At 43.7% G+C, this 20123-nt stretch overlaps 4 protein-coding genes across 7 annotated transcripts; 2 read left to right on the top strand and 2 right to left on the bottom strand.

Moving 5' to 3' along the window:
* The first annotated feature begins 203 nt into the window (after positions 1-203).
* gstz1 (glutathione S-transferase zeta 1) lies at positions 204-3214 on the top strand. 2 transcript variants are annotated; one of them, XM_048975112.1, is made up of 9 exons: positions 204-343; positions 733-784; positions 922-989; positions 1106-1186; positions 1331-1456; positions 2226-2301; positions 2427-2479; positions 2810-2859; positions 3003-3214. In XM_048975112.1, exons 1-9 carry the CDS (start codon positions 314-316, stop codon positions 3127-3129), a joined length of 663 nt encoding a protein of 220 aa, XP_048831069.1. In that variant the 5' UTR covers positions 204-313; the 3' UTR covers positions 3130-3214. The 2 variants fall into 2 exon arrangements, with proteins under 2 accessions (XP_048831069.1, XP_048831070.1); XM_048975113.1 differs by lacking the exon at positions 204-343 and adding an exon at positions 437-629.
* On the bottom strand, positions 3215-9293 carry zgc:163014 (uncharacterized protein LOC100038766 homolog). Of its 2 annotated transcripts, none has more exons than XM_048975107.1 (13): positions 8996-9293; positions 8445-8621; positions 8059-8164; positions 7584-7664; positions 7278-7409; positions 6990-7161; positions 6397-6519; positions 5965-6152; positions 5689-5885; positions 5140-5231; positions 4821-4875; positions 4622-4719; positions 3215-4207 (listed from the first exon to the last, which is right to left on the bottom strand). In XM_048975107.1, the coding sequence occupies exons 1-13, from the start codon at positions 9055-9057 to the stop codon at positions 3972-3974; spliced, it is 1719 nt and encodes a 572-aa protein (XP_048831064.1). In that variant the 5' UTR covers positions 9058-9293; the 3' UTR covers positions 3215-3971. The 2 variants fall into 2 exon arrangements, with proteins under 2 accessions (XP_048831064.1, XP_048831063.1); XM_048975106.1 differs by having other exon boundaries at positions 7278-7412; positions 8996-9292.
* Positions 9294-10113: 820 nt separating this feature from the next.
* tmed8 (transmembrane p24 trafficking protein 8) lies at positions 10114-17931 on the bottom strand. Of its 2 annotated transcripts, none has more exons than XM_048975110.1 (6): positions 17792-17931; positions 16945-17047; positions 16598-16691; positions 13992-14070; positions 13279-13572; positions 10114-11715 (listed from the first exon to the last, which is right to left on the bottom strand). In XM_048975110.1, the coding sequence occupies exons 2-6, from the start codon at positions 17043-17045 to the stop codon at positions 11498-11500; spliced, it is 786 nt and encodes a 261-aa protein (XP_048831067.1). In that variant the 5' UTR covers positions 17046-17047; positions 17792-17931; the 3' UTR covers positions 10114-11497. The 2 variants fall into 2 exon arrangements, with proteins under 2 accessions (XP_048831067.1, XP_048831068.1); XM_048975111.1 differs by lacking the exon at positions 17792-17931 and adding an exon at positions 17183-17424.
* On the top strand, positions 17769-20025 carry LOC125707783 (sterile alpha motif domain-containing protein 15-like). Its single transcript, XM_048975119.1, has 4 exons — positions 17769-17907; positions 18453-18592; positions 18922-19020; positions 19243-20025. The coding sequence occupies exons 2-4, from the start codon at positions 18479-18481 to the stop codon at positions 19423-19425; spliced, it is 396 nt and encodes a 131-aa protein (XP_048831076.1). The 5' UTR covers positions 17769-17907; positions 18453-18478; the 3' UTR covers positions 19426-20025.
* The last annotated feature ends 98 nt before the right edge of the window (positions 20026-20123 follow it).

Here is a 20123-nt window from a genome sequence, read left to right as displayed (position 1 = left end):
AAAACTATTCCTGAGTTTTTAGATGTACGGCAAGAATGAATTTTATTTCATTTTCTAGGTAAAACCACTAACAGCTTTCCAATAAGTTGTTGTACATGTCATATAACAAAGGCTGTAACAGGAGCATTTAAGATATGTGATAATTAGTAGCTAAAAGTTCTCTGCAGGCTTAGGCACTGCAATTCTACCAAAATCCATTTGTCCATCAATTTTCTATACCCGCTTGTCATTTCAGAATGGTAGCATACATAAAAGTATCTTTTTTTAACACGAACAGTAACGTAAGATACTTTGCTGTATAACCTCTTGTGCAATGCATGTCTCACTGTCTTGTCTCACAAAGGTATTTGTTTTCCTATTTAAGCTACGAATGTTCATTTAATAAAATATTTTATTAGTTGTATCGTAAATAAGGTGTTGGTTTTAATATTGCATAAATGGATTAAGCAGAGCACCAAAATGCTTAGTCATATTAATTTGTGGAAAGGAGGAGGATATTTAGAGGCGAAGCCGATTGGCTGCCGGGACAAAGGCGTCTGAGGAAAAGTTTCTCTTTTTTTTTTTTTACCACGTCCATAATTTTTGAATTTTACTCTTTGCACCTAAGTGCTATGGCAACTCAAGCGAAGGTGAAAAGTAAAACAAATTTAATGTTTCAATTTTTTCACTGCGATTTTACACAATTATTGCGATTTATTTACGCAATTAACTTCATACAATCTTGTTTTCTAGCCAATTCTTTACGGGTATTTCAGAAGTTCTTGTTCCTGGAGAGTCCGGACTGGTAGGTTGCAAAATTAAAGATCTGGTCTGTGACGTATCAGCTGCATGATTTTCTAAATCTGTTCATCACAGTTTTTTGTATAAGGGAAATGTATACTGTCCACAAATTAAAGATGATCTAAGTGTTATTTTTTACAGCATTTGCACTTAAAGGTATCGACTATGACCAGGTGCCAGTTAACCTCGTCAAAGATGGAGGCCAGCAGGTAAAAGCGAGTTTAAGTATTGCATGTCAAATACGAGACCCATGTCTTTCACTAAACAGCTAAACACCTTTTGCATAAATCAGCCCCCACTCAAGTGCATTTTTTCTGCATTGCAGCTGACGGAACAGTACAAAGAACTGAATCCTATGCGCCAAGTGCCTACTGTTAAAATCGATGGCGTTACCTTGTCACAATCGGTGAGCTCCTGCTATGTTTATTCCATTAAATAATTACAGCAATATGGCACTGACTACTTTTGGTAGCCTTACAACACTGGTCGGGCCACAGCCTGGCTGCAGGGACTCCCATTCTCTTAACAGTGGCCCTCTGCTCTTTCCCAGCTGGCCATCTTAGAGTACATCGAGGAGACCCGGCCAAGCCCCCCCCTCCTGCCTGCTAGTCCCCAGAAGCGGGCCCAGGTCCGCATGATCTGTGACCTCATCGTCTCGGGGATACAGCCCCTGCAGGTGGGTGACACACATACAGCAGAGCTAAACGTATTCACCACGTAGACAAAATCTGCACAAAGATGGCTACCTAATCCTGCCTGGTATATATTCAGGTCGCCCCGTCTCACTTTAAACCTGCCCTCACTGTGGGAGAAGGCTAAATTAGTTTAATTAGGCACATAAGCGTGACTGACTGCTTTAGCAGAATGAAAGTCTGCCAGTAGACCATCCTGGGAAGAGTTGGTTTGGGGATCCGTGCCATTAATAGATTATGGGCCAAATCTCAAGTTCCTGGTAATACATACCAGGGTCAGAATGATTCCGTTACATCAGGCGATTTGAATGAACCGCAGCTTCAGGTCTGAAGCTACCACGTGGGAACGGTTCTTAAAGCGAGTCACCATGTAATCCTCCTGCTCACTGTCGCTTAATTCTACTGGTGCTTCCCCTTTGGATGACTCACATGTGCCATTTCTCAATATGCGTACTTGACCGTACTTGTGCGCGTTTTGCCGAAGATCAGTTGTAATACTAAGAACACAAGTACAGAGGATGGTAAATTCCCAGATGTCTTTCTTGCACCGCCCCAAATATCAAGAATATGTGGGTTGCATCCTCGCCAAATGCTTCCAATCCCATGATTCATTGCTTCCCAAGTTTGTTCTAGGAAGACGAGTTGGCAAGTAGTCTTTGCGTTCTTGGTATTGAGATTAACCCATTGACTGGATTTCCATGTCCCAGGGTGCTGCACGCACAACTCACCCGCTAATTATGCTCCCCCACTCAGAATCTGTGTGTGCTGCAGAAGATTGGAGATGAGAAAGTATCTTGGGCTCAGCATTTCATCATCCGTGGGTTTGAAGGTGGGTGTCGTGTAACAATAATGCAATGATGCAAACGTCACTCTGCTATTGCATGGAGTAGCATCTACTGTTCAGGAGCTTACTGTCATTGGTTCACGGCTTCTTCCTGTATGTGCGCCTCGTAGCACTGGAGCCTATCCTGAAACAGACGGCTGGCAAGTTCTGTGTGGGCGATGAGGTAACAGGATTCCCATTCAAACACTTGATTCTGTGTCTTCTACAGCAAAAATGTTAGTCCAATGCGTTGCTATTCAAGCTTAATCTCTGCTTTGTGTTCACTGACAAACCATCAGTCTTGTATGGATAGCTGACTTTTTTTGTATACTTCCTGTTTATGCAACTTATTTGAACTAGATCATTGCTGCTGTTATTTCCACACACCAGTACTTTACAGAATTGTCAAGTGATGAGATAAAGGGATTTGACGTGAAGGGCTGAAATGCAAAAATGACAGGTTTCCCATGGCTAAAGATATGAAATGATGGAAGGTCTCCTCACCTCTCCTTAGATCTCGATGGCAGATGTTTGTCTGGTGCCCCAGGTCTATAACGCTGAAAGGTAAAGGCCAGTCTGCCACGGCTAGAAAAGAAAAATATTCACAGCAGAGGTGGTGCTTTGCCTGTCCGTATGTAGCAAATTTGGTTTTTAAAGAAATTACAGTAAAGTGAAATTCTGTATTCTTTGACGTCTGCATCCCTCAGGTTCAAGGTTGACATGAGTCAGTTCCCAACGATAAAGGGGCTCAACGAAACCTTGCTGAAACTGGAGGCCTTTAAGGTCAGCCACCCCTCCTGCCAGCCCGACACGCCCGAGGAGCTGCGTGCATGAGTCCGGCAAAATGCCGCTTACTACTGCCTTTGCTTGAAAGATTTGTCAGGTCTTTCGTCTTGTATTAAAGATTGCAGTAAACAGCTTTGATAGTTAAAACCATTTATTGACATGGTTTAACACTGCTCTTTCGCATCAGCGTTACACTTCAAAACGAGCCAAACATTCATGGAAAGTGACACCATCACCACGTGAAAATAAAAGTGAATATACATGCATACAGAATTAAAACAATTTATTGTACAAAGTGGTAAAAATCCCCAAGACTTCACTGAGGTGCTAAATAAAGTGTCACTGCCTCATGTGTCCACCAGGGGGAACTGTGACAACACTGAGTGATCCTATGTACATTGATGAAGGTACACTAGTGAACTATCATAAGCAAACGTCGCTGAACACTTCGTAAAACACGGATTGATCTCGCCACTGGATTTGAAAGGCTTGTTATATTTACACCAAGTGCATCGAAGACGTCAGAAGTAGCATAAAATGTCCAATTGTTAAACCAAGGAGTAAAACGGCACTTAGTGCTTCCTGCAAGTCACCAAAAGCCATCATTTAAAAAAAAAAAAAAAAAAAAAGATTCCTATTCATTAAAAAAAATAAAATCCGTTTGCAAGTCATGTGCTTCTTAAAGCCAGAAGCAGCAAAAACCACCATTTTGAAGCAGGGTGCTACTGCCTCAAATTCACAATAGTAGCCTTTGGAACAGCCCAGTAGGACACTGAGCCCACCCCCCTAAAGTAGGGGGACACATTTCCTTCTGCCTCAGGAATTAAGTGCTAAAACACACTACTAACTTTGGGGGGGGGGGGACAAAACACTCCACATTTGACCATGCATCAGTACCACCTTTTGGACCTTGGGCCCAGTTTCACTTCCGGGATCTCCACAGCACACTTGATGGTGTTGTTGTAGAAGGTTCCAGCGCAATCCGAGCCCCCGAACACCAAGACGGTGTAGCAGCTGCCGTCGCCCTCATCTGCAGAGTCAGGGGCACCCAGGCTGAGCATGCTGTGGCCTGCACGGGGCTGGGAGCAGAGAGCCGGGCAGGACACTGCGCTCCAGGAGCCGGTCTCTGTACCAGAGGAAGCAGAGCAGGTCAATTATCCAACAGGTTTTCCAAAACAATTCTTTAAAATCTACGTAGTTACATAAATCACATACAGAAATGGCACTTAAGCAAGTCAGTAGCTAAGAAGCAGACTAAGATTTTGTTTCAACCAACCAGTTGAGTACTCTACGACTGTGACCATTTATACTCAACTGGTCTTGGTCTGGATTAGTACTATCTCCACCTCTGCTAAGAAGCAAAAAGATTTTACATTTTTTTGATCAATCTTGAGAAGTTGAATGGTTTCAACAGCATGGGTGAAAATGAACCCAGTTCTCAAGTCACATGACAGTGACGTTCATTTAAAGAAGAGAGATTGCGCTTCACATAGGGCATGAGGTCACCAAGTGACAAGCTGAGGAAATGATGCTCACTCACCCAGGCTGAACACATGCAGATCCTGCAGAGCCCCCATGGCACAGCAGCCCCCGCTGATGAGGATCCTGTTGTGGCCCAGTGAGATGGCTGCGTGGAATCTGAACACAACAGCAAACCCAGTGCCATGATGCTGGACAGTCATGGTACCACTAACGATGACACAGCCCCACACCCCAAGGAACATTGATAGGCTCCTTACCCACGAGGCAGTGGTGGAACATCCTCATACTTCACGCCTATGTATTCCATAAAACCTTCAGATCCCAGCAAGGAGAAGATGTATTAAGGCAGCAGAGATTAACCCCAGTTCACATGGGCCACACAGTCAGGATTTTCAGCCATATTAATACCAGTGAACAGCCTCACTAAGAGAGGCAGCCATAGTAGGGCAATGAATTTGCTCAAATTAGCCCTTCAGGGTTTTTGCTAACCAAAAACGACCTGCACACAAAGACCTGCTAGAGCCACACAAACTGAAATGCATGTCGAAAAACTGCAGACGGTAATGCAGACATTACCAAGGTCCAGGACGTGGAGATCATTCAGGTAGGCAGAGGTCTTCCTCCCACCGAAGATAATCATTTTGTCTGACAGCAGTGTCATCGAATGCCTGCTCAGAACAAAATGTGATCCCTACTTACAGCCTCCTTACAGCCAGACCTTGCAGAATCCCAAATCACTCACCACCCCCAATCTCCAAAAGGTAGAGATTCTCAACCTTTGAGACTGCAGCCCAGTTTGTTGTACGGAGATTTCATGGGTGAGTAAAACTGTTCAAGTCACTAAACCGGGACTTCGACACGCATTTTTACCCCCCCCCCCCCAATGCAATCAGAACACAGATGTGTTTAAAAAAAATAAACAAACAAACCGTGGCTTAAAAATATATAGGATTCTACAGCCACAGGTCGGGACCCCAAACACATGGATCCTCAGTTCTGATCCTGAAAGGGCATATAGGAACATCCAAGACACAAGATGTGTTTGAGTAGGGAAATCTGCAAAGTGTTGCATTCTGGCCCTTCAGGACCAGAATTAGGGAATCCTGCCTTTTATTGGCTACTGACCCAAATCTAGGCAGAGGTCGGTCCCCTTCTACGATGGGCTGGTACCAGAGCTCAAACTCAGGGTTGAAGATGTACAGGGCGTTGCTACAGGCCCTGCCATCGGGGCATCCGCTGGGCCGGATGCCACCAAACACAAAGAGCTCCTTCTTGTAGATGACGGCACTGTGGTACGCCAGGGCTGGGATGTCTCCTCTGGCCTGGGGATATATTGGGGGATGGTTTCAGTCACGTGCCGCCGATTCACACAAGGGCCAATCAGATCCCTCCTACACTCACGGCGATAAGCTTCCACTTCCAGGTCAGGGTGTCGAGGACGTGGACATCACCATGGCGACCGTCCCGCTTCAAACCACCATACACATACACCGCCTTAGATTCTGGGTCAAAGGTCGCAGAGAGACCACGGGAACAGCACGGGATGTGCCCAGACCCAGGGGAGTCCATCGGAAACCAAAAATTGCTGTCTGAGAGAGAAGGCCCAGCTGGTAAGGCGTCTCCTGAATACAGTTCCCCCGAGGACGGCCGATTGCAAAGGCTGCTCGATTGCTGACATTGCTGTGATAAACGCATCACTAAACTTACACCATTTAAAAAGGCTTTACTTCCACCTCCCTCATGCTTAGTCATATTTCATTTTTTAAAGAGATCAGTACATAATACAGTATCAAGAAATCCTCCTTTTCTGATCAAATACTAAACAGTCATCACCTATCTCCAGCTTCCAAAGAGTGTCCGGACACCGGGCTTGGTCCATCGCCTCCCCACCAATCACGACAGCAGTCTCCGGATCACTCATGCACATGGCGTGACACCAGCGTGTCGATGGGCGCACTGCATGACATGAGAGCCATGGGAGAACCAAGAGTAGAGCCCCCCCCAGAGTGGATTTGGAGGGGTAATGGCATTAGACATCACACACAGGCTTAAATCCCAGTTTTAGTGACACTGCCAAAGGAAAGTTGTCCAGGCAATAAAACAGGAATAATTCTCATTATGGGACTTAAAATATTGCCGAATCTAAAGGTGTAATGTCACCTTCAGTCATTTTATTTTACATGCACACACAGCAAGAAACTAAGAGGATCAAAGAGAAGCGCACAGCATAAAAGTCTTTATGCCACCACTGTTCCCAGACCTCCCTCACCCGCCCCGACAAAGAGAGGCGGGGCCTTCTCACCCGCCCCGACAGAGAGGCGGGGCCTTCTCACCCGCCCCGACAGAGAGGCGGGGCCTTCTCACCCGCCCCGACAGAGAGGCGGGGCCTTCTCACCCGCCCCGACAGAGAGGCGGGGCCTTCTCACCTGCCCGGCACTTCTTCACCTTCACGGGGACAGCGTGTCCCTCCGGCGGTGAGCTCAGCCTCCGTCTCTGGGGACTGGACACCCGTTCAGAGTCCCTGAAGCTGCCCAGCTCCTCTGCTTCCAACACCAGCTGGCCTCTCCTCCCAATCACGGTCCGCCTGGGAGTCTTATCCTGGAAGGAGTCGAAGGGCAACCAGTCACAGACAGCCCCACCCCCACCATTACAGAATGCATCATTACCAGCTCCAAGCATTTTTTATTTTTTTTTAATGCAAAGAGACTTCATACCGTAGGCCATACATGTGACTTTTTGGCTTTCTGACCAGAGTCCTCCATTTCGGCCTTGCTGCTTTTGAGATCTGCATAGCAGATGTTCTGGACTGTACTCTCCTGAGAGGCCGTCCCATCCGGTGCTTTAACCTGCTTCAGGCATCAGCAAAAAAGTCAACAGTAGCACAAGCACCATGTATTTGTCCTGAAGAGGATGAAACTGCAGAAATTTTTAAAGTGCAGAGTTTTGCCAATGCATTATAGACCAGCTAGTGCATTGCCCACAGCCACGATTCACACTATATTTCCAGAACAGATACTCACCTGTTGACATGCGTCCCATTCAGCGAGACTGAGGCGTTTCTGTGACGACAGTGGAGTGCTGCAGATAATCTTGGGTGTCACCTGCGGGCCAAAGGCTTCAAATCAGTAATACACCTCAGTGTTTTTTAACCTTCTCATAACGTAACAGGCCTGCAATTCCTTCTTAAGGCTGCGAAATGACAGCAGGAAAGTCCTCCAGTGTGGCACAGGGTCTCTGCATCACTGCATTAGCAAGACCTGCCCATCACTCCTGACATCTACAGGTTGCTGGGAACCCACAGGACTCTGTGGAAGCCAGCGAATAGCAGGTTGTTCCAAGTGCATATCAGTCACAGCCAGTCAAGAGAAAATGAAGCGTGCACATTACAGAAGGTCTGGTAGACTATACCCTTCTCAAACTGGCAGGGGGTGTACTGGGGGGTGGATAATCAGTAAGTTTATTAGATCTCAATGAGTAAACTGAACTGTACTTAACCTCCCCACTGACGGTGAGCACAATCTTTCCATAGATGCCTTGCTCTGACCGCCGCAAAGCTTCTGTCAACAGATCCAATCTCCAGTCTCCCTCCCAGACAAGACACCTTCAAAAGATTTCCATGGATAATAAGGTTGGTTGGGGGGGTGGGGGTGGCTGTATCAGGCCAATACAAACAGCACAGGCCTAAGTTGCACACAACACAACTGCATGCACCCCCGTGACCCAGTAGGATGGGATCCATTTGGAAAATGGATGGATGGTTTCTCACATTAAGCCGATGTTAAATCGGTCCTTGGGGAATTGGGAGAGCGCAAAAACCTGGACCGTATGATGCCCGATTCCAGCCCCACCACCTCATAATGAATTGGCTGCTGTTCAATTACCTTGTTTGAGATGAAAGTGTCCCGATGAGCTGCGGCTTCAGGTCCTGGCTTACAAGCACCTCAACCGAGATGGTCGTACCACTAGAATAAATGGCCCAGTCTCCTAGACCGAACACCACCAGCTGCATGGGCAAAGGTAACGGCACCTGGATCTGATAGTGCAGGCGGTTGCACTTGCTGGGGAACAAGACAGACATTAGCTTTGTTTGTTTGTTTTAAACTGCGATTGCACGAATACCAACAAAACTCAGCAGATTCAAATACAGTCCCTTAAACAGGGATTGCCAACTCACTCTTTCTGAGTCACGTAAGAAATCTCACGGCAGATTTATAGGCCTATTACCCCCATTATCAACCTAAAATCCGGCTGACCAAAGTTGGCAGCCTTGCTCTTAACATTATTGGTTATGGGATCCACTGTACTCATAGATTATCTCTGAATAAACACGAAACAGCGTGCGTTTTATTTGATAGCTATAATAAACTCTACAACACGGCATGAACCGATATAAAAGGCAGACTTAACTGAGACACTTGTTAACTTAACTTACCTGATGAACTGACGGGGCGCTTCGCTTAAGGACCAGAGAGCGAAAAACTGAACCTTTCCCATGATCTTAACTTTTTTTACGAAAAACGGTGGTATCGTGTTTACAGCTTTGAAATTATAACATTAAACTGTTGACTGAAGCAAACCGGATACGCGCCAAACAATCAGCTGACCCCGATCAATGGGCGCGTCGTTAATTGCCTTTATTGGTTCAGGTAAACAAGAATTGGCACAATTAAAATAGAATAAAAATGTATCTGATGATAAATCACTGCATTTGCACAGTCTATGTAAGACTAATTACCTCGTTAAAAACATAAAGTAGGTAAAAGTTATAACCCCTACAGGGTTCTTTTTTAACTGGAACAGACATTACCCGTGGAACAAAAAGATTAAAGTCGGATTGTAGTTTCATCAGAACAGCAATCCTTTCATCAGATTAAAAAGTGTATCTTAATAGAGAGCCATGGGACTGCCCTGGAATCTCTGAAGAACCGATATCCCGTGGTGTCAAGCGAGCAAGGTGCAATTACTGCGAGCGATGTGTCAAACACTCTCCTGCGTGACAATATTGAGACTTTAACAGTTGCTTACTGCTCATTTTTCAAGTAAAAAAAAACAAGAGTGACCGGAGTGGTGCACTACAGTGATAAAAGTCACTGCGGATTTTATACGTGCATGACCAGAGGACTGTTGGGCAGATATTGCAATGATAGCAAAGTGACTCGATCCCGCTTGGCCTGATGAAAACAATCGTTCTGCTGAGGAGCAGTCAGTGTGCAGAGCACGTCCCGCATTTAGCGCTTCCTGCCGGCCAGGGATCTCTCTTTCCCCTTGTGCAATGCGAGTCAGTTGCAAACAGCAGGTTCAGGGGAACCATAGCGGGTCGCAGCGACAATATTGTATGCATGTAAAAGCTGATCATTAAAATTCACCGCTTTTCATACTGGGAATTGACGATAATATGGCGAGTGTAGGTCTCTAACGCACTCCGGAGTAAAGCAGTTTATTGCAATTAGGAAAACGGCTATTTAAGGAACATGGGCTTGAATTGCAGAAATAACTACGCCCCACTACCCCTGTCATCGGTCCGGAGAAAAGCAAGCATACGACAGCGTGTTTAAATTAAACCAAAGGCCTTTGTTTATTGAACAAACTGCTCATGGGTACAAGACTGAAAAAGACATCGCACAGTTAACACGGAAAGCTTCGGGTTCCTCTCCTGTAGGTAGCAGCAGAACATACAGATTTCTTTGTAAACAGGCACCAAAGCATTGAAATCAAACATATCCGACAAAACGTTTGCCAATAAATCGTGGCGCTACATACAGATATAAATGAACATCACGACAGCAACGACTGCAAGCGTAGAGTGACGTCAGACCTGCAGCAGTTACATGAACCCGTCGCCTGCGTTAGTAGTTACTCCAGGATCTGCTATGATTTTAGTGATTAGTGCGTGATTTGCCGTTTCTTTCTTTTCTCGTGACGGCCAAATTATACCTCTTTCTCCCTCAGCCTGCGTTTATTAGTCAAACAAGCTCTTTATACACACCAAATGAAGGCATGGCTTGTGTCAATATTGATCGTACTGCCAAACTACCCGTTACGAAGAGAGACGCCTATTCCTTGCTGTCAAAAACGCTGGTTAAAACCATTGAAATGCTGTCTTTTGAACTTTTGTAAAAAGACAATAGCGCTGAATGCCTGAAATATCGAATTACAGTGATTGTCGTTCAAAATGCACAACTATTAACTATTACGGGGTTTATATGCCAGCGCACAAACTTTCCGCAATCTGGGTCTGAACAGGACAGTATGGTTCTCCTAAGGCCTAATATCCAAACAAAATGTGTAAATAAACACAGATATTAAAACGCTGTTCCACAACAATTTGGATAACCATGATGAAGGGGAATGCAGTGTACACAAGTCATTTTATTTGATGGTGTTTGTTCCCCTTACACAAAGGAATATCCCATAAACCTCCTTGTATTCACCTAAGTGGTTATCCCACCTAAGTTTGTCCTATGTCTTGTTACCCTGTGTTGAATTACCCGGTTTATATGAAAGGTACAAGTAATTATCTCATTGTACTCTGTACTTATACTAGTAAAAATAACAAACCTTTTAAATCCTAAACACACCACTTTTAGTATTTGCGTAGCGAGATGGTTGTCTGGGCAATGGTGAATGAATTGGTATAACGACCATTCAGAGCGGAAATCATCACATTAGACAGCATATAAAACAATAATTAATACATTGCGCGTACACAAATAGTCTTTAAAAACGCACTAAAATGCTTCTGATCAAAGTCTCTCCCCCAGAGATGCTCTTCCGCCACTGAGGCAAATCCACAACAAGACTGACAACATTTGATTTCCACAACATATCAAACGCATCTATCCATGAACCCTAGCGCACAATATGTAGAATCAAAAATAGATAATCTCTGAAGTCTCTTGGGCTGTACATTCATCTGTGGTGACTGGTGTGACTCTCAGGCACTGTAGTAGACTCTGTAGTACAGAGTCTTGTTCCTCCACAATGAGTAGGAGTTGTCGAATTTCAGGAGGTACGTTCCTTCACCAGGGTACTCGTGACTGCCTGCTTGCACGGCCAGGTGGCTGTCCTGCCGGTACACGGGTAGGATCTCTCCGAGGGTAGAGCTGGCTGCCGATTTGGACCCCTTTTCTACGTCACCTGGTCTCACAGGCCCTGTGACCCAGACGAAAAAAGGAAACAGAAAACTATGGAGTGGGTGTGGCCTATAGGGCAGGGGAGGGGCTACAAAAAGAACATGCAAAAAAACTGCCTCATAAAATGATTTAGTTTTCACATAAGCTGATATATATATTGAAATGAACATCCTGAAATCCAGTCATACAAGTCAAATGCCTCATCCGGCAGTGAGGATTAAGCCTGGTTTATTACTGCGGTGTCTGTAGTAATGTACTATCATGACGAGGAAACGAGGGAACCAAATATTTAGAATCATTTGACAGTGTTTTAATGGAAAGTGTAACACCATTTTCATAACTTTGTCTTTAACAGATTCTTTTCACTCATTGCAAAAGTATTTTAAGGGAATGGAAATATGCTGGTGGAGGTTGAACACAGTATTTGAATGGTACAGGTCACTGAACCAGACTGTGTTTAACCCAGCAGGCCAAAAGATGAACAGCTAAGGAGATGCTTCCCCCTCTGGCCTGGATATTTAGGTCTAAATGCACAAAGGATTTCACAGCAATGTTTATTTAACCCCTTAATCTCTCAGCTCTTCCGTGACAATTCTTACCCCTTTCAGGCTGATGCAAAGCAGACCATCTGCCAGGGACAGACAGAGCCAGGCCTACAAGCCATACTGTTTGACGGTACAGACCCCGTATTCAGAACAGATTGATTATCCAATATGTCAGCTTCAATTATATTCTGGCAAGCGTTCAAAACGGCCTTCTCTTTATCCTAGTGGTCCCTGCAGCTCTTTAAATGATATAATCATGTACCAAACTGACGCATAAATAATTCCATTTTCAAAGGGGTGCTTGTTCAGGAATAAACATGGTATTTATAATTGTAGTTTCATATTGATATTAATATAGAAATAACTATTATATATTTATATTGTGCATGAAATCTGTGAACAAGCTTCAGGTTTTTCTGGAATGGCAGAATCGAGTCCTGGGAACCAGACCGGCACTGACTCTCCGGACGTTCCTCAGCTCCATCAGATTCTCACAGTATGACCGCTACGGAAACTTCACTGCCTCTGATTGTAAGGTTATATTGCTTTGCTTTCAGTCCATTGGATTGTGCACTTAGGGAATCCCAACCTCATTTGTTTTGCTGGACTGGTCTAGAAACAATCATTATGTTTTATGTGGTGCAGACAAAACATGTACTGACGCAAAAAAAAAAAACCTACATGCCAATACGTGTGAAGCATTTACATATGAAAGATGGATACAGTGTTATTCATTTCCTGCATTATTCACCACCAGGAAAACTGTAAGATTAATATCATAGGTGGATAGTTCAGTCCAGAAGGTAAAAATCCAGACCAAGATTTTGTTTCAACCAACCAGTCTTGATTATAAAGAGTCACAAAGTACTCAATTGTTTGGCTGAAACAAAATCTTGGTCTGGATTTTTACTTTCTGGACTGAACTACACCTCTGATTAATATAGTTAGTTAAAATATGGTCCTAAATCAATGGCTGATGATAAGTTGCATCAGAAGTGAAAGGGAACAGAGGGAAGAGGAAGAAGGCGGCCGCTGACCTTCCAGCTCATCTTCCTCATCCTCATCATCACTAGACTCGCTGATCTGCACGGTGATGTTACGGGTGGTGACCGGCATCCAATCGAAGTAGATGCCAAATCCGATGTCATAGCCGTCGGTGGCGAACTCCCAGCAGATCCGCTTGCCCTCTGGCACGGTGGGCACTCTGACGGTCATCACGTCGCCACGGTAGATGGTCACCACACAGTCCTTCTCTTGCCGCAGCTTCACCTTCAGCTCCTTCAACTCCGGGGATGTCCAGGTGGATGGCGGCTTCAGCGGAGGCATCGGGGCTGTGGAGGAGAGAATAAGGATGGGGTTTGTTCCAAGGCGCAGAGCAGCTGATGAAGACCAAAAATACTGGTAGATCCAGTGCAAACACACACACACTGTAACACCTCAGACTGTTTGCATTGTGGAGCACAATTTGATAAAGGCGCACTGCAAAGGCCCTAAAACCCGGACAGCTTCAAGGTTCATCTAATCCCTCCACTGCTAATTAAAATATCTGACAGAATGAATTAGGGTCTGACTCAAAAGGGGCCTGTCATCACAGCCAGCAGGGCCAGGGCTGTGAACAACGATGTTAAGAATGACAGACTGAGAGACTAATAATAGGTGACGCTGTCTTCCTAAGAAACAAGTGTGCTGGTCTAAAAGAGCAGGATGGAAACAGGAGTGTGGGGCATTGGTGTACAGCAGCCGGGCCCACCTTGTATTTCCCCACTGGGCTGCTCTTTACCATTGCTGTGAAGCACTTCCGGGTCGCCCTCAGCTGTCTCCAGCATATGCTGCAAACACACACACACGCTCATTAGAGACATGGGAAGTTTCATGCATCTACCTTTGAGCTCAAGGTAGAAGTGTACAGAAACCTCGAAGCTTTCATGGAAGCAAGGGACAAATTATGGTCATGACCAACGGTGGGAATGGCAGCTCATAGTGGTTTTACTTACACAAAAATGTTCTAAGGGCAGAAGGAAAAATGATTGATTCAGGGGATAACCAATCAGATGTCTTGGTCTCGCCTCCTCCAGTTGCTAGGACACACCTCTTCTACAATCTGATTGGTTATCTCTTTGAACCAATCTTTTTTACTTCTGCCCTCAGAACATTTTGTGTAAGTAAAACTGCCATGCAGAATGGATGGACGGAAGGCTGAGGTTCATATGCAAAAAAAATATTATCATAATAAAAAAGATAAATATATATATACACATATAAATAACATTTAACAGTAGCCTACAGTAAAATAACCAAATTGACATACTTAGGCCAAGTTATCTACCACAAAAGTCATTTTTCAAACTTATAACTATTATTTGGGGGTTGTGGTAACAGTTAGTTCTGCCATGTTTTTGGTCATTTTGTTTCCATTTCTATTTTGTGTGTGTTTTCTGTAAAGTAAGATTTTGTTTCTATTATACATTAATCTCTATAAACACCAGAAGCCTTATTCTTATTTGCAAAAATAAAGACAAGCCCAGAAGGAGATTGCTGGAAGAGTGTAAATTAAGTTCATTCTCTAACTTCATCTACTGATCAACTTTGCGTCAACGATAAGCTCAAGAAAGATCCTCAAGAAATCTCCACTGCCGTGCCAAATTTCACAGCGACCTCTATTGATCCCGGCACTCTTACGAGTTAACTACATCCTTTTTAAATCCGGTTTCCCAATGCAGTGCTATATCTCACAGTAAGAGGAGTCTGTGATGATACAGTTACTCCAGAGGAGGTAACCAGCACAACTGAGGATCTGAAAAATTAACCCTGGGGAATGACGGAATTACGACAATATTTTGCAGAAGGTTTCCTGAGCGACTGCCTCCCTTTTTCATTACAGTTTTTATAGAAAGCATTTAAAAATTGGCTCTTTAACCTATGGCTCAGGGTACTTTTACCTTAATTCCTAAACCAAAAAAGATCTCACTAATTTACATAGTTGGCACCCTTCTCAGTAATGCATATAAAATTATGGGAACATTATTAAAACAAATAAAGATTGCGTAGACAGCATTATAGACGAAACTCAATCTGGATTTATGGGAAATCAACATATGGTTTGACTCTGTATAGCACAATTAATTTTCAGATACCTATAAAAATTTGCATTTGTTTTTCCTGCAAATCAGTAAAAAAAAAAAAAAAAAAACTCCACCATAATTATAACAGCTCAGCTGAACTGACATGTGCTGCAGCTTCGTGAGATTTCTTTGGCACGTGCAATTTTTTGCTCGCTTCCTAAATACTCATATTTGTAAGTGGATTACAAGGCATCCCTATTGCTGACTAACAAGTCGTCAGCAGCCAGCTGGCTGAAAGCACCACACTCTGTACGAGATGCCAGCCAGATGCCCCTTTTATTAGACGGTATTCTGGAGTTTCCTCGTGCTCCAGGCCTCTGATTAAACTCATCTAAATGTGAACTAATTGACAGTGAATTCGCTGTTTCTGTTACCCCAGTAAAGAATCAAATTATTTTTAAAAATATATGAAAACACGGTGGCACCATTGCACCTTATATTTTATTCCCATTACTGAAGAATAAATTACATTCACGGCTCCAAAGGGACTATTGGACAGATGCGTAGGAACTTGGGGGAAAGGGGAACAACCCACAATATCCCAATATGCCTTCATCCCCCCCCCCCTAAAAAAAAATAGACCTTTCCGTTAAAATTATTAAGCTGGCCCTGCCCCCTATGCCCTTTTATTGGAGATTGGTAATTTCATATTACCTAAAACAGGTCAGTAGGTCGAACCTAAAGTATGTTGCCCTCTCTCTCGGTTGATAGTTTAACTGCTAAAAATATTGATTAAGTGCTGCCTAATTTCACAGCAATCCAGAAACCTCAACCTTTAATGGATGCAAACAACAGTGGTCCCATCTCTAGGACTAATAAAAATATGCTGCTGTGTGTATTCTAACTTCCTAAAACCTTTCACAGGCAAGATAAGCTCCATGTTACAGCATCGGAGCGATAAAACTCCTATGATAAGAAAGAAATGTATATTAGTTTGCAAACCATACAGATTGTTTACAAGGAAATAAAACTTTTTCATACATGTAAATGTGTGGGCAGACTTGTCTGGAGTTGAAAATCTCACGCCAGCCCGCTAAGCAAAGTTGGAAACCCTGTACATTCTGTTATTCACACTGGATTCAGCATTTAACCGTATTTAAAACTATTCAGGCCCGGATGGTCAGCGCCGTGTCCGTGATTCCCTATGCCCTCTGGACTGGCGCTGCTCTTGGAACAATCACTATACAAAGAGAGAATTATCGGTCGACGCCGACCTAACAGAGAGCATGCTTACCTCGGAGGGAGAGGCAACCGCGTCCTTTCTGTGATCGGAAGGAGGGGTGCCGACAGGGATGTGCGGCCGCTGGGAGAGGTCTGTACTCCGAAGCCTGTTGACGGACAGTAAGGAAAAGCATTGAGACGCCCCTCATTTGTGATGAAAAAAAACTTAGCAAGAATGAGGAATCACATGCAAGTAGTAACACTAAGTCCGTGAAAAACAGCATGATATTTACATTCTAGGTTAAATCTCGTAAACTGACAACAAAGCCCATTCTGGGCGCATGGCCATCAAAAACAATCGTTCCGTTCAGTGCTTGAAGGTGTATAATGATAAAATGGAATAGAATTAAGTATAGTTACCGGTCCTGGTCGCTGTTCTCGCAGTTTTTCGATGTTATTCCAGGGAAAGATGACACAGACAGGGAAGACAATCTGGACTGTAGCTCAGAGGTTGACTCCATCTCTGGAAGAAGGTGAAATATACAGTGTGTTTTGTACTAAACATAACATACATCGGATGTTAAATGTGGCGCTACGGTGGGAGGCTGCTCGTATTCCTCCCTCCCGCACAAATAAACACGCGTAAGCAGTGACTTACATGAACACTGTGTAACGATGACCCCCATTTCCCTTTAGAACTTGAAACTGCACCGATTTATCTGCACTGCAGTTAACTTTCGTGTCTGTCGTTTGCATAATTTATATTTCAACCTAGTAAATACATTTTAACTGTTAGTCATCCGGCAATCCTCCAAGTTAGTATAACTGCCTGTTCACGGTTAATCAAATGTGTGCAAATGGCAGACTGTAAAAAAGAATTGTAAAAAAAAAAAATCTGCTGAAGGACTGCAGGCCTTTTGTTCAGCTTTCTGTTTAAGATCTGCATGCATTGGCAGCTCTTCGGTTAAGGAAAACGGCGAAATGCGAATTGACCAGGACCCCGATGGCCGTAGTACCGCCGGTATAAGTTATGCTAAATCATACATTTGCATTACAAAACGGTGCCTAAACAAGTCAACCGCTTCATATAAGTGGACTGCGTGTTTGAGAGTCCAGTCGGTCCAGATTGCTTAAAAAAAAAAAAACGCACATCTGCTAACTGGCAGCCTGTAGATCATCTGCTCCGTCTGATATCCCCTGAATGTTTACAGGAAGCGAAGTGGCGATTTGCGGTCACACAGCCCTTGCTGGGGGATGTGGCGCTTACCAGTGTAAATCTGTCCAAGTGAACACGATTAGCAGCCGCGATCCAGAAGAGTGACCCAGGCGTCAGGAAGGAAGACGGGATTTGGACGAGCTCGACACAGCGCAGCTACATCATAAGTTAGTAGCGGAGCCGAAGCGCCGCGCACTTCCGTAACGAAACGAAACTGGGCGGATTTTTTTCTCTCTGTTTACAAAAGCATGTCCTTTGCGGTGGCACGGCGTGTGACACGCTGCACATCTAGTCTACACTGTCATGCATAATCCCCAATAGCTTGTCTTCAGGTCCTTTATTAGTTTAATTACATTTCGAAAGCATACCAGACTCCCCATTCAAAATTCCCACAATTCTCCCCAATATGTACAGAAACATGTACTCGATGCGGAACCCAATGTAAGTTAGCGGAGATAACTTATACTCTTCGATTCAGCATATTTGGAAATAGTAAAACTGAGGCTAACTTAATAATTGCAGCAGTGTGATAAAAAAGTATATTACCTATTACCTTTTATTGTATTTTTAATATGTTATATTTGTTTTATGGAGCGATAAGCTTTGCTATTATGAAAACTTTCATCTTTACTCTTGTAATAAAAGATATGTTATATATTTCCAGATATATATAAATATATTCACACAGATGCTTAAATTGCTCGTACTGCAGTTCATTGCTTGGCTCACGGTGTTGCTATGGCAGCAGTGCCCGTGGAAACGGGTACACGAGGCAAGATGGCAGCCTTCCTGCACTGGAGCTGTGAGGACGTGGCCACATGGATCGAATCCCTGGGTTATCCGCAGTACAAGGTACAGCCGTCACACATGACACCTGTGCATTTCTAGACAAATCGATCTTTATTTCTGCGCGTGTTGCCAATAAATTAGTGTCAGGAAGATTTGGCCTGTAAGTTTCTCGACATTTCTGGAGGGGAATTTATGTTTTTTTTTTCACCAAATGCCCTCAAACAGAACTGATTAGCTGAAGATAAAGGTTAAATTGCAGTGTGTTAATATGTCGGTAGTTTGTAGTGTGTTCGCATTGTTCCGGACAAATTACTAACAGTTTGTTAAAAACCAACCGAAGCATCCAATATGTCAATCTTGATATAAACCGTGTTTTGTTTTTTTTCTTACAGCTGTGTTTTACTGAGAATTTCATCGATGGTAAAAAACTCCTCTATGTCAACTGTCATTATCTTCCTAGACTGGGCATAACTGATTTTGAACATATGAAGGTAAGCAAAGAAATTCATATTGCATTTTGATTAAACCTATAAAATTGTTGTGAGGAAAAAAAGTAATATGTTGTATAAGTTGATATTGGAATAAATTGAAATAGCTTTATGTTTTTTATGTGTTGCGAAAACTGGAGATCAACGCATCCCAAAGTGATCTGTAGGATGTTAGACTTTGTGGTGCAACAGCATGCCGTCTTTCTCTTTGCGCGCCCCCTGCAGGACATCTCCCGGCACGTGCGTCAGCTCCTGGATATCAACGAGCCTCAGTGGAACCGGAGCATCGCACTGCCCCGCAGGGATGATATGGGTCTATTCTTAGAGAGGAAGAGTCAGACGGGAGTCCGGGCAGATTCGCTCACCTACACCCAGTTCCTAGGAGCAGAAAAAACTAGCCGTCCCTGAGCGGCTTCCATTTCAAATATAGCAGATCCAGCCAAACAACGGAAGTTTAATGAGACATTTTCAATTGCTAGTGCGACCTAAAAAATTGCATTAGGAAAAAAAGAAAATGTTTCCTAATTTTTAAATTAGACAGTTATTAGGGTTTTCTTAGTAGAGCACTAGAGAAATCGTCAGACCAAGAGTACTGGCACTATTCTTAAAGTTTACTTTGATGTGCACCAGAGGCAGTTAGATATATAAAGATATATTTTGAGTTTTATTATAGAATATTGAGCAAAAACTGTAGCAAATGTGGCCTTTTAGAGTCAATGGGAGCTGCATCAAAACAGTACGTGGCAGACATTACAAAATTATCCCACCCACTGCGGGGTTCAAGATCTCATCTCTCTCATGACTATTACTATAAAGGTTGGTGCAGATGCGTAGCGTTTGGATCCAGGCGCTGTATTGTTGCGAATCCCAATCCTCTAAGGGCCTGACCTGTATTTCTGAACAAAAGAAGAAAATGCTTGTAACAGTGTATCTCCCATCGCGACCGGATACTGACACCAATGTGGACAGATGAACCAGATTAGATAATAAAGCAAGACTTTAACACTGCTTTTGTGTACCATACTGTTTATTAATAAAAAACGCAAAATCTGACATGGGCCATGAGAAAGCTCAGAACCAAAGCAGGGTGTTTTATCTACCCTTAC

This window comes from Brienomyrus brachyistius, chromosome 14 (genome assembly GCF_023856365.1).
Source record: "Brienomyrus brachyistius isolate T26 chromosome 14, BBRACH_0.4, whole genome shotgun sequence".
Classification (NCBI taxonomy): Eukaryota; Metazoa; Chordata; class Actinopteri; order Osteoglossiformes; family Mormyridae; genus Brienomyrus; species Brienomyrus brachyistius.
Note: the sequence above shows the minus strand (reverse complement) of the source record. Positions and strands in the feature narration are given on the sequence as shown.

Excerpts from the sequence above, each read along its gene's own strand:
- zgc:163014 (XM_048975106.1), bottom strand. The coding sequence starts at position 9,057 with ATGGGAAAGGTTCAGTTTTTCGCTCTCTGGTCCTTAAGCGAAGCGCCC. Across the intron at positions 8,165-8,444 it reads ACACTTTCATCTCAAACAAG|GTGTCTTGTCTGGGAGGGAG; the intron begins GTAATTGAACAG and ends AATCTTTTGAAG. Across the intron at positions 5,232-5,688 it reads CGACCTCTGCCTAGATTTGG|GCATTCGATGACACTGCTGT; the intron begins GTCAGTAGCCAA and ends TGTTCTGAGCAG.
- gstz1 (XM_048975112.1), top strand. The coding sequence starts at position 314 with ATGCATGTCTCACTGTCTTGTCTCACAAAG. Across the intron at positions 1,457-2,225 it reads CGGGGATACAGCCCCTGCAG|AATCTGTGTGTGCTGCAGAA; the intron begins GTGGGTGACACA and ends TCCCCCACTCAG. Across the intron at positions 2,302-2,426 it reads CATCATCCGTGGGTTTGAAG|CACTGGAGCCTATCCTGAAA; the intron begins GTGGGTGTCGTG and ends TGCGCCTCGTAG.
- tmed8 (XM_048975110.1), bottom strand. The coding sequence starts at position 17,045 with ATGGAGTCAACCTCTGAGCTACAGTCCAGATTGTCTTCCCTGTCTGTG. Across the intron at positions 13,573-13,991 it reads GCCCAGTGGGGAAATACAAG|CCCCGATGCCTCCGCTGAAG; the intron begins GTGGGCCCGGCT and ends TCTCCTCCACAG. Across the intron at positions 11,716-13,278 it reads TGAGGAAGATGAGCTGGAAG|GGCCTGTGAGACCAGGTGAC; the intron begins GTCAGCGGCCGC and ends TCTGGGTCACAG.
- LOC125707783 (XM_048975119.1), top strand. The coding sequence starts at position 18,479 with ATGGCAGCAGTGCCCGTGGAAACGGGTACACGAGGCAAGATGGCAGCC. Across the intron at positions 18,593-18,921 it reads TGGGTTATCCGCAGTACAAG|CTGTGTTTTACTGAGAATTT; the intron begins GTACAGCCGTCA and ends TTTTTCTTACAG. Across the intron at positions 19,021-19,242 it reads CTGATTTTGAACATATGAAG|GACATCTCCCGGCACGTGCG; the intron begins GTAAGCAAAGAA and ends CGCCCCCTGCAG.